This window comes from Populus nigra, chromosome 4, assembly GCF_951802175.1.
Source record: "Populus nigra chromosome 4, ddPopNigr1.1, whole genome shotgun sequence".
In the NCBI taxonomy this organism is placed as follows: Eukaryota; Viridiplantae; Streptophyta; class Magnoliopsida; order Malpighiales; family Salicaceae; genus Populus; species Populus nigra.
In genome coordinates, this window is record NC_084855.1 from 21,693,648 (window position 1) to 21,706,865 (window position 13,218).

Genomic DNA, 13,218 nt, shown 5'->3' on the forward strand with positions numbered 1-13,218 from the left:
AGAGCTACAAACATTATTATATTATTACAGTGAACAATGTCTTTTAGTGTAGAGCTACAGTGGTTTTCCAAGGTGATCTGTCTCGTTTTAATATCACATGAATTACAATTATATTGTTATTATTCATCCATCTTGCCATAACCACCTGTCCACGTTCTATCCCCTTCTTTTTAGTGGATGAATTAGTGCGCATGGTTAAGCTTGCCATTTGATGAGGTTGCTGGAATTCTCACTAAGATTATATGGTCTTTTTGAGGCTGTAGTGAGATAGAAGGTATAGAATGATGGGCTCGAGCAACTGAAATACCTCCGAAAACAAGTTTTATTTATGAGTTTAAGGGACTCTTTAATGCTTAAATTAGCCCTAATAATGAAGAAAAGGAGCCTTAGAAGCCTTAGAAGGCTAGGTTGTGTGTTGACAGAGAGTAAAGCTTGAAAAGAACGATGTTTTCTTATGAAGAAGAAGACGATTACATGCCTTAGGGGACAGGATTGTTTATATAGCCTTAAACCCACTCTCTTCCATCTTCAAGTTCAAACTAGGTTCACAGATCATTGTGAAGATGACACAGAACTCTTTCCATTACACATTTATTTACAAACAGCAGTGTATAAAGTCGTCCACACAGTCAAGCTAATACCAGTACAAATGTAAGTGGCAGTGAAACTACGAGACGCCGAGGAAATTCACTTTAAGCTGCATCAGCAAATCCAACTGTCAGGTTCCCATAGTCAAACACTGTATGATACCGTCCCATGAAAACATCTCCCAAGATCCTGCATCCCACGAGCAAAATCATAAGATAATGTTCCGCAGTACTCATAAGCAAATTATTTGAAGAAAATCTTCATGCTGATTAGTAAAAATCATTTAACGCTATTCTTCTGGTTGCAGCCACTCACTAACACAAAACTAGGAATAGTAGAACACCAGTATCTGTACCATACAATTTCAATTGCTAGAAAATAAACCTGTTAGCTATGCTACTTTGATGAGTGGACAGATTTTCACGCAGAGAGAGAGAGGTGACAGCACACAATGTCATTGGTTAAGGGAAAAAATAAAGTCTTATTGTTAATCAAATTGATTTGTTTGTTTTTCCTGATAGACCGGAGAAGGCAAATACTATCTCTGAAGCATTACACAGCATAATACAAGCTAGAAGCTAGCGCATGAACAGACCGATAAAGTCCAACTAACAAGATCAGACCCAGAGAAAAACTATAACAGCGTTGTTTAGGTTGGTTGGAAGGGTTCATTGCCATTTTTTCAATAATGCTAAATGGGAATTTGAGAAAGAGTTTCTGTAATTCTGATGATGCTTCCCTTCCCTGGATGCCCATGGTTGATTCATGTAAGAAAGGGACCAACAGACAACCAGGAAGAGAGATTATGGAAGGAAAGCTTGAAACCCTTACAATCAAAGACTATATTTGATATCTATAATCTATTAGTCGTGGTTCTTTTATGTTTTTCCAATGACTACGTGCCATATGAGATTTTATTTTAGCCAAACACTAGATGGGAGTTTGAGGGCCAATTTCTGAGATTCTGTAGATTTAAGATTATATCAGAACCAGTAGCCAATGCATATATCACCAATCTAGTGTTTAATATGAATTTATAAGATTATATAAGAAACAATAGGAGAGATAAATACCATAGAGGTCCATGAGGAGGAGGAACATCTAAAGCAGTAAATCCACTGATGCATTGAGCTGAAACTCCTTCTCCCACTTTAAGTACATACTGTTGATCCACAGCACCACCATTCAGAGTGTTTCCAGAAAAACAAAACCACAATACCATAGTAAAAATAACAAAAAAGAAAAAAAGTTAAAAAAGAAAACATTGGCACTATACATAGACAGTTAAAATATGCTTAGTGTAGACAGAGTTGATTAGTTTATCAAAACAACCACACATCCACTCTAGGGAACATATCTAGAGTCAGCAGTTTAACTTGTTGAGTTTTATAAATTGATTTGCAAGAGAAGTGCTGCCCCTTCACTCTTTCTCTCTTGATATGAGTATCTACTATCACCCATTCCTATGCCAGCTCTGTCATTGATTAATCTCATGGTTGTAATTTGACACAGAGCCACATAATTAGCCATAAAATGTGTATTTAGCTGTGTGGTGGCATCTGTTTGTTGCTGCCACCATAGGAGTGCCTCAGGGTACCGGCGACAACACATCTAGGATAAAACACATATGTATGCCCTGATATACATACACAGAGGAAAGTCCCACTGAACATCTGAACCATTCAAGGGATAATAAATCCAGAAATGTTACAGATACCAGAGATCATATTTGTATATGAAAAAGGACATGACAGAATATTTCCACGAGGTAGATTGACAGACATTTCAATGGAGAGGAGTGCAACAAAATTAAATTTCAATAGACAGGTCAACCCTGGCAATTAACCGACTACCTTCGAGCTTAATTAAGTTACATGAAATGAAATATGAAAAATTTTGAATACAATAGCTGGAGCATAATAAATATACTGAACAAAATTGCCATACCTGCTCAGGTGACAGTTCAAATAATTTACCACCAATTTCAAATGAGACACTGGGCATGGAGGATAGACTGCTACATTCAACTGCTGATTCTCCATTTGGACTGGGCAATCGGTCACAGAGCTGCAGTCGCAATTGTTGGCATGAGTTGTCACAAGGACAATTCCTCCACAGAACTAAAAGAAGATGAAGCAAACTTACATTATTCACGTAATCCAGAATCTGATCTTCAGTGTCATTAAGCCTGAGCCGATTCTCCATCCATACAACCATCATCTCACAAGCAGTACACATGGCATCATGCAGACCATCTGATGATTTGTCTGAGCTTTCTTCTACCACACTCTCAATGTTCATACTGAAACCATAGAGTTGACTTAATTAATGATTTCATTGGTGCAGCAGAAGTGTCCTATCAAATAACTAACATATATAGCATGTTGATCATATTAACAGAAACAATGAGTTGAACCTGACCTGACACCCTGGGTCCCATCAAAAGTACAGAAGCTAATTTGAGAGCACACCTTTCGTGGTTGAGCCTACAAAATAGAAAGATAACTGAAAAGGTGGAACAAAACAGAAGCCGCTTCATTAAAATGATTTTCAAAATAAAGTTAGCCAGCCTAATAACAGAACAAAAATTTCCGTTCTCCCACTACCATAAGATGGAAGGACATGCTATCAGAATGTAAGAAAAACTAAGAATCTATAATGCTCACCTGAGCCACCAGCATTTCCAGTATAATTTTCCCATATTGTGCAACCACCGTCTTGCATTCTTCACTTACAATGCCAGAGGCTCCAATCGCATTATTAATTTGAGTGATCACAGTCTGAAAATGTGAAATGACATGGTAAAATCAAATAAAAGATCTTCCCAAGTCAGCGATAACATAATTGCAAAACCAACTGAAGCTAAGCCATGTCCAACCAACAGATAATATAATTATATCACTAAGTGACATCTTTTTTCCTTGCACTTGCATGGTGAAACACTTTTAGAAGTGATAACTACTATCCCTCTGAAACACACAGATGTATCAAAATCCAAGGCCAAGAAAGTGGAAAAAAAAACCCACCATATTCCCTGGCAAAATGAAGCAGTAATAATTCACTCTAAATTTCTGAATTGTATAGTGCGTCATGTGCTCAATTCAAATGACAGCAAAGTGGCTAGAAAACCAAACACATTCTTGGAGAATTTATTGCAGCCTCATCACCACATTGGTTTATAGAGAAAACAAATAGATCACAGACTTCAAATTTGAAAATAAAAATAAATATGAAACCCGTCTTGGGACACACTTCAGAAGATAAGGCTGTTAAACATGATAGATGGCTTTCTGAAACTGGTAGATGAGCTATGCCAAGCCAATGGTAGAGCGAAGATATCATAAGAGTATCATAATGAAGTATTCCACATGATTTGTGGTCTGCATCCATATATTGTAACATTAAAAGTTGCGCTCCTTGACAGTGCAGAAACATAGGGTCATCTTTTTTGTATTGTTCCATGGCTTTTGGTAGCATAAGGAATAGCCCTTTTCATATGTGATAAAAGATGTGGATTGATGCCCTTTTCAATTTTGGAAGGGATAAGGATTTCAAGACTCTTCAAAAGTTCACTATGTTAGTGGTGATATGGAGTTTGTGAATCAAAGACTCTTCATAAGCGCACTATGTTAGTGGTGATATGAAGTTTGGGAAAGGAGAAAAATTCTAGAATATCAAGATCAATTTCCCTCCGGGAATTACCATAGGATAGAATACTTTTCAAGCATCTTTACTATGTTTTACTTTGGGAGTATATATGGAATAGCATCTTTACGATGTTCTACATTGAGAGTTCTTCTGTTTCGAATTTTGTTGTTCAGAAGGATGTTTCAGTCTCCCTTCATAATATTCTATCATTTCTTCAAGTTTTCTTTTTTATCAAGAAAAATGTTAAGAGATTCAAACACGCAAACAATGATATTTCAAATAATGTAATAATCCAATCTTGTAATGCAATAATAACTCATCTGCTTTCACATTTGACATTTTACTACAAATAGTGGTCATGTAGTAAATCATTTATAAAAGATAATAACGCATTGAACTGCATTTGCAGCAATGTGCAACTAAGCATGTTATGTAGGAGTTCACTAGGGAAAATAAGGACATATAGCTGCCAAAATTACGTACTGTTGGACCCGCCAGCAAAGAGGTTCCAGAATCAGCAATTGCTTTACACCCACCAGCACACAATCCTGAAAACAATATTCATATCTCTCAATACCATAAAACAAACATTTACACCAAATCTGTCAAGAAGCTAATGTCCCCAGAGTCTAGATGATAAGCATGCACAGTAAGCTTTGTATAATTACCAGTTGTTTCAGTGCCAATCAACAAGTCTCCCATATCAAACTGCGAATTAGGGAAACAGGTAACAGAACAGAAAAACAAGAGATTATAAATAGGCAAGGAAAATTGCGCAAATAATGAAAATATTATGGAGTCTAACCTGCCAATACCCCTTATGAGTCACAGGAACATATGTGTGCTCGCCCTTGTAATGATTAGGATCCACCCCACCAAACACAATTTCTCCCCCTTCTTCCCCTTCAACATTGCGGTTCAACCAAAATGAAAAAACTTTTTCCTTAACAAGACCTTGATTAACCATATTGTACCTACAAGGATTGCATAATAATAATAATAATAATTACAAATAGAGATGATAACAAGGAACGGCAAAAATAATTTAAAAATTCTTAAACTAAAAGAAAACAATCTACTCACCAAACTGGAACAGCATTTCCAACTGAGATTTCTTGAAACCCAAGTCCAAGTATACCATCAAACTTGGAAGCCAAGAATGTGACACCTGGTTCTTTTGTTGCCTCGATAAAACCCTAATAACAGTAGCACAGATTAAGAACACCAGCAACAATAATTAACTGAAACAATTAAAAAAGCATTATCGTTTACCTGATTCTTAACAACAAGATCACCAACTTCAACACTGTCCTGGCTAAAGAAACCAGAAATTGAACCAGTTCCATATTGAATTGCAGCAGAGGTGCCTGCGTCAATGAAAAAATCTCAAGAAAAACATTGCAACCTTTAAAGCAGTAAGTTCCTAGAACAAAGGGAAAATGATCATACCATTCTTGACGTAGGTTGTTGACGCACTGGACTTATACTTGGAATGGAAATAGCAAGCAAGCTGCACCCAGATGACAGTAAACTATTAACGTAACAAAAGGCAACAACTTGAAGGAACTGTGAGTTTGGTAATGCTGTTGAAATTCAAAGTGATTTTTTTATCTGAAAAGCATCAAATCATCGAAAACTTTTCGATGGTTTTTACATCCTCGTATCAAAATCATCAAAAATCACCTAAAAACACTTAAAAGAAAAAACCCAACCACAATAATGCCAAAGAGTCTCGAAGGAAGGAAGGGACCAACCGAGAAATAACATTTTGACGAGGGCACCCAAAGATTAGAGCTTCCTGTATCAAATATAACAGTGAAAGTTTGAGGAGGTGTGCCAATAGCAATTTCACCATAATACTGAGCATCCAAGTAGTTTTTTAGTGCAACAATATCGGCTTCGGTTTCCCCGATATTGTAATACTTTTTGGTAGCTGCAGGTTTGGAAGCTCCTCCTCCCTCTTCCTTGGGAATGAAGTTGACTGATCCAGGTACAACCCGACGACCGAGTTGATCCAATCTCTTCTTCTTTAGTCCAATTCTCATCAGCCCATCATCGCGTGAATACAGAACCACCGGGAACGAAAGGAGAAGAGCTATCCAAATGGCAGTGAACTGAGTACCCATAGCTGAGTCGAGACTGTGAACCAGAGGAGAGGGAGAAGCCGAGGAAATTAAAAATTGCTAGGAAATTGAGGTCTAGCGGAGAAAAGGAATTTATAGGATAAAACTATAGGTTTCCCCTCGTCGGTTGGTCAATGTTACACTTCTATCCTCATAGTTTATTATTTTCAATGTTACCCGTGTATTTTTTTAAAAAAATAATTTTTACAGGATATTAAAGGGCTAAAAATATATTATTTTTTATTATTTTCTCTCATTTTTTTAAAATAGAAAATAAAAACTCACAAACCAAATTAAAAAAAAAAAGAGTTATTTAATGGAAGGAGATATCCTTCCCCTTAATATTATAACCACACTCTCACTGCTTTTATTTATGGTTAAGCTGGCCTACGCTTCATTGAATTTTAGGTCATTTGAAACTAGTCCCTACTAAATGCTAGATAATTGGTTCATGGTACATTGCTGGTAGGATTAATGTTTTTTAATATAAAAAAATATTTATATATTACTAATATTTTTTTTTAGTAATTTAGCTAATCAAGTATTGAAAATTAAAATTAAAAAATAAATCAACTCAAGTTAGGTTTGATAATATCTATATATTATTTAATATTTTTAAATAAAATAATTATTTGAAAAAATCCACTTATTTAGATAGGATAACATTTATTAAATTCAGATTAAATTGCAATCCCTATTATGACGTTATCACCTCCCTATTATTGGTTAGGTTAACATGTGATCGGCACTTTTTGGGAATTAAAAGGGTAATGTTAGGACATTTTAAACTATAGGGGGTATATATGAAAAGGTTTGTAAAAAGGTAGTAGCAAAATATAAGTTTACCCGAAATATTAACAAAAGTGAGGGAGCAAAGTTTGGAGTGTTTCTCGAGGAAGTCGGTGGATCGTTGATTGGGGAATGGACATTTAAATCCAACGGTAGTGAAGTTTTCTCACTTTTTAGTCTAACGGGTGGATATTGTCGATGGCAAGGCAAACAGTTGAGGCTTCAAGGTTGGATCCGACAAGACGTTTCTACCGGTCTTTCCTTAACTACCAGTCCACTTGTGAAAGTGAGTTGATCCACCTAGTTAGGCCATGGAATCTGAGTTGCCTCCACCAAACCAGGATGGAAAGACAGTACCATTGACAAGAACCTATCTCTTGGCTAGTCCTTGGGATCTCTCTCATTTTTTGGGAAATAAAAAATTGAAACTTTAAAATGTTCGCATAAAACCGTTGCAGTACATAACATATTTATTAAACCTAGTTGAGGAATTGATCTAGTGATTTATTAATTTGAAGCTTAGCTTGAATTGATTTTGTTTTTGAACCAGATTAGACATTGATTAGTTAAATTAGATGACTCGACGTATTAACCCGCACCTTAGTTGATTTAACCATGTCAATTTCAAAAATAAAAATTAAATTTATATCTAAAAGTATGTTTTTTAAATTTATTTTTGTTCAAAACAACTTTTTCCAGTTAATTTGACAAATTAGTTATCTAAATCAAAACTAATAACTATTGTACAAAGTATACTCTGTTTAGTATAATGAATGCATACATATAGTCATCTTCATTGAAATAAGGTTTAAGTAGTAATAAAAGTATTCTTTTTTATTAAAATTCTATAATAATAAAAAAAAAAAAGGAATTGTATCTAATTGTACAGGTCAAGACTTACTAGGCTCTCAATTAAATAAAAAAAGAATTTGCAATACACATTACAATAACAAATGGAATTTCTATATGATGGAAGATCTAATTGGAGTTGCTATTGAAAATATATCGATTATAATAAAATAAATTTTCAACTTGAGGTACTTTAAAATCTGGTTGGAATTTGAATTTTCATCTTACTTACTAATATGATTTAAATATACCTTCTCTAAAACCCAATGAAGGTTTCATTGAGCTTTGTTTAATTAATAAAATAATTCTAGTGACAAAAAAAAACTTTAATAAAGAGATGATGAGGAAGTCATGAAAATTTTAAGTTGTATATAGGATTTTTATGGTTGTGTTATGGGCTAGTAACTGACCTATAAAACAAGTTTCTTATCAAAATAGAAAACTCTTCAATATTTAAGTTAGTAAATATAGGAGGGATAAAATATGTATGTGAAGATAAAATGTGTTATAGGGAGAATAATATTATGTGTGGAATACGAGAGTAATAGAGTCAAATGAGCTTGTTTAAGCTTTTTACTTAATGACTTGTGGTATTTATAGAGATCTCAGGTTATATAAGCTTACTTATTGGATAGGAAAAAATGATGACAAATATCTAACCTCCTAGAAAGTTGAATAATTGGTTATAATTCCATATTTTTCATTAAAAGATAGGTTGATGCTTGAGAATAAATCATTGGTGGGAAGGGGTGGTTATTGGTGGAAAGGTTGACATGAGATAGTTTGAGTGAGGTGATTATTGGTAAGAGAGTGTAGTCATTACACACTAAATGCAGAGTTCAACTAGGCTAAGGCTAGAGAGGGTTCAGTTGGGTTTGGCCATAAAAGGATTCGGTTAGGCTTTGCCAAGGTTAGAGAGGATTCAATTGGGCTAAAATTTGATATTCAATTGAAGAGTTATTAGAGAATCGGGGGCTAAAATGAAAAGGAGGGATAGATTGTATAGTGTGTATCACACGAGCTAGCTTGTAAAGAAAGATGTCTCTTTCTGGTAGCGCATGTTGTATGGTTAGAGCTCTAATGGTAGCCTTTTTTTATGTCATTTGAATAGTCTTGGCGAGACCTTTCTAGTGGTGTTGCACATGCATATGGTGGATTCACAATGGAGCTTTGATGGCTTGTTCTTTCTTTCTTTCTTTGCCCCTACTTTTCCTCTTTTTGTCTCTATTTTGGTGTTGTTATTTCCTCTCTTCTTCCCTACAATAAATATTATTTCTGCTTCCTTTCTGGTTATTTATAAGTCCTGGTTGGGCCAATTTGAGTGGGTTCGATTGAGCCCAAAATTAAGCTTGTTGGGCCTTTTGTTTTGAGTCCAACTAATTTTTTTTAAAAATATTTTTTATATACTCTATTAGCTAGTATTTCAATACTAGTTTGTAACATGTCGTGCTTAAGAAGATACCATGAATATTTATAAGTGTCTGGCACATTGCCAAGATGAAGGGAGGAGATAGAAGCAAAAGAGAGCGATACTATTTTATATGTGTGTGTGTGTGTGTGTTTTCTTTAGTTTTTTTTTTTCTTAACATATTTTTAAATGGAAAGGATTAAATTTTTGTTTATGAATAAAACAAGTTAAGCAATCATCATAAATATATTTCTTAACAATAATAAAATTATAGACAATTGATATTTTATAAGAGACATATGACAAAAACAAAAGTTAGTAAAATATATATATAAAAAAAATTCTTAGTTTATATTATTAATTAATCTAAACATTGTATTTTATTGTTTTTTTTCATGATTTTTCATATCAAACTATATAATTGCAACATTTTATACTTTTTCTTCCTAGTTTTATTTGAATTTACTTCTTTTATAGTCATAATGCTCAACTATGATTGACTTTATTAATGAAATGAAAAAAAAAATAAGGTGCTCAGTTTGATTCTTAATTTAACTAGCAAAAAAGGATAAATGGAGTTCCATTATAAAATGCCTTTAACTTTCATTGTTCTTTTACTGTAATTATAACTATTTTGGTTTTAAATAACAATTATTTTATAACACAATGATCAATCATCAATGGATTTAGTAAATTTTATTATTTTTGTAAAGTAATGGTGATATATTTCTTATTCACCATACTAGTCAATTCAATTGTTTTTTTCATTTGACCTAGACCCTACACCCTTACCATATCAATAAACACCTCTTAACTTTCACTCCCAAAAAACGAATTCCATTAAAGATGAGTAAACTACTCACTAATATTAGAAAAAACTTGTAATTCATTAAGAGTTACATTACACCCTTTAAGAATACATTTTTCATAGAGTTTTTTAGTGTAATGTCTTTCAAAAGAATCTTGGTTGATAAAGAATTCTCTAGGATAGTGTGGACTATCCTTAAAAGAAAACTCATGGATATTTTATGGTATGAAATTGTGTGAAAATTGTCTAAATGCGTTAGTGTTATTTTAAGAAGATAAATGTTGATCAACTTTATAGTTTGAAAATGTGAATGAAAGTCTTTTTATTGGAGGCATGGTTCATACTTTGGAAAAGCAAATGAGTATGATGAATTATAAGCTTTTAAAAAGGATGAAAACTTTGTAAGAGAAAATGAGAGATGATGGAAATTTTAGTGAAAGAACAAGAAGTAGTTAAATGCTAGTGCAGATTTTTGATTTTGAGATTTGGTAAAAGTATGACCCAACATGTAAGAGCATTCAAGGCTTGGCAAGTTATGAATCTCCGAATTAAAGAATTGATATAAAAAAAGATGGGACAGGTGAGTGTAAGTGTTGCTTATTAAAAAGAAAGGTTCAAAGATACGACTCAACAATTTTGTTATTTAATATGAAAAAGTCATTATAAAAAACCTTAAACAAAGGAAAAGGCACATAAATGGCTTCACATGACACCTCTTTTTAATGGTAAAGACAATTAAAAATGATCAAAACACATATCTTTTATTTAAAATGGTTACAAAAGAAGCCAACCCAAAGCCACTTAATTTCTTTTATGTTCAACTTGTTACACTTTATTTGACCAAGCTAGCTTTTTATCATATCCTAAAATCTTATATTTTTACAAATGATTAAAAGAGAAAAACCCTTCTTACTTGGCTTGTTTTCATCATCTAGTGCATGCATGTCGAAACAATCTAATGTTTTCATGCAAGCATGCAATAATTTTATGCATGCATACATGCAATAAGAATTATTAAGATTAAGTTCAAGAAGGATTGCCTATACTTTTCAAGTTGAAAAGCATAAAATTTATCTTTACTTAATGACCTTGTAAAGATGTCCACAATTTGTTTATCTGTGACCACAAACTCAAAAGAAAAATCACCTTTTTAACATGATCACAAATAAAATAATGTTTTATTTCTATATGTTTAGTCCTAAAATGTTGGATGAGGTTTTTAATCAATTTATAGCACTGGTATTATCATAAACAAATTAGAATATGATCCAACTTAAGATAAAAATCCATTAAGGTTTGCTTCATCCAAAATATTTGGGCACAATATAATTCAACAATAATATATTCAATTTTCATAATGGAAGTTGCTACCAAAGTTTGCTTTTTACTGAACCATGAGACTAAAACATGTCATAGAAATTATCGTGTCTCACTAGTGCTTTTCTATTCACTTTGGAATTGACAAAGTCAAAGTACAAATAACTAGTCAAATTAAAACTATACATCCAAGGGTACCAAAGACCTAATTTATTTCTGCCTTTTAGATATCTAAAAATATGCTTCACAACATGAAGAAGACTTTCTAAGATTAGCCTAAATGATAATTGAGGATATTCCAACCTTTCAGACCAAGTTCTTGACCTAAAGAAACAAAGGTTTGTTCATTGTAGTGATCTTATCATAATAGGCTAATAAAAATAGAAACATCATCAGACCATAGCAAACAAAAAAAACAATACAACTTACTTCAAGTAAGACGTGTTAGGGGTGCTAATATTTTCCATTTACGCAACTAGTTCATTGCCTGGAATCTACAAAAGACCAGTTATGGTTTTTAGTAACCATAATACTAGGTAACGACTCCTTATCAGTCAAAAACCTCCCAAAGACACCCAAGAAGGATCGTCGCGGCATCACAATCTCATGAAGGGGTATGACATTTATAATCCCCAACATATCATTTGTTGTTTGGAATTAATGAATGACGATTTCAAATTTGATTTCATCCCTAACAAATCAAGCAAAGGAGACTTGACAGCTAGCACTTAAGCTAGTTTTCAGTTCAGATTTATCAAGACAAATCTTTAAGGGTTGACATGTTTGATTAGATTATGCCTTAATTTCATATGGGAACATCTTCAAGCGATCAAAAAAGTATTCCTCCTCATGCCAGCCATGAATGCAATCCCTTGATCCTAGCTTCATGTACCTATAAAAAGGAAAAAAAAAGGGAGGAAAAAAGATAGGGAGATAGATACAACAACAAAAAAAGGCAATGAGAAAGACAAGGAGAAAAAAAAAAGAGGATCGATGAAAAGAAGAAGGTAGTGTTTGATATTATGCTAGTGGTTGCTTTTCAAAATGTTTTTTTGCTTAGAAATGTATCAAAATAATATTTTTTTTAAAAAAAATCGACATTAACACGTCAAAATGATCAAAAATCATAAAAAATAATATGAAGTAAAGAAAAAAAACTCCAAATTTTTGATAAAATATGTCTCAACTGCATAGCCAAATAGGCTTGAAGGAAAGAAAGTCAACGCAAAAAAATGTTTTTATTTAGGTTAGCATTGAAAAAAATATATTCTTGTGTTATTGTCTTTTATATAAAAAAAAAATATTTATGCATACATATTTAGATTTAATAACAAGTTTGAAAAAAATATATTCTTGTGTTATTGTCTTTTATATAAAAAAAAATATTTATGCATACATATTTAGATTTAATAACAAGTTTATTAAGTTCTTTAAAACCTAGTCAAAATCAAAAGGTTCGTCCAACTAACATACCCAATAACTTAAAAACTTAACCCTAGTCTTCTAAAAAAATTGTTTTGTAATTTACTTTCAATGTTTGAAGTAAATGGGATCTTAGAAAAAAATTTTGAGAACTCTATGTGTTAGCTTAGAAATTAAAATTTTGAACTTTAATTTAGCCTTTTTCGACAAGTCTTTTAGTTTAGTATTGATATCTAAGTTTTTACGAACGACAAATCTTTTTTTAA

General features: G+C 32.8%; 1 protein-coding gene across 1 annotated transcript; it reads right to left on the reverse strand.

Moving 5' to 3' along the window:
- Positions 1-432: 432 nt before the first annotated feature.
- Positions 433-6,429, reverse strand: LOC133692098 (cyprosin-like). The gene is made up of 13 exons (XM_062112789.1): positions 5,991-6,429; positions 5,686-5,746; positions 5,509-5,603; positions 5,320-5,432; positions 5,042-5,210; positions 4,905-4,944; positions 4,720-4,784; positions 3,255-3,368; positions 3,010-3,074; positions 2,734-2,890; positions 2,536-2,655; positions 1,662-1,750; positions 433-777 (listed from the first exon to the last, which is right to left on the reverse strand). Exons 1-13 carry the CDS (start codon positions 6,360-6,362, stop codon positions 693-695), a joined length of 1,545 nt encoding a protein of 514 aa, XP_061968773.1. The 5' UTR covers positions 6,363-6,429; the 3' UTR covers positions 433-692.
- Between the last annotated feature and the right edge of the window lie 6,789 nt (positions 6,430-13,218).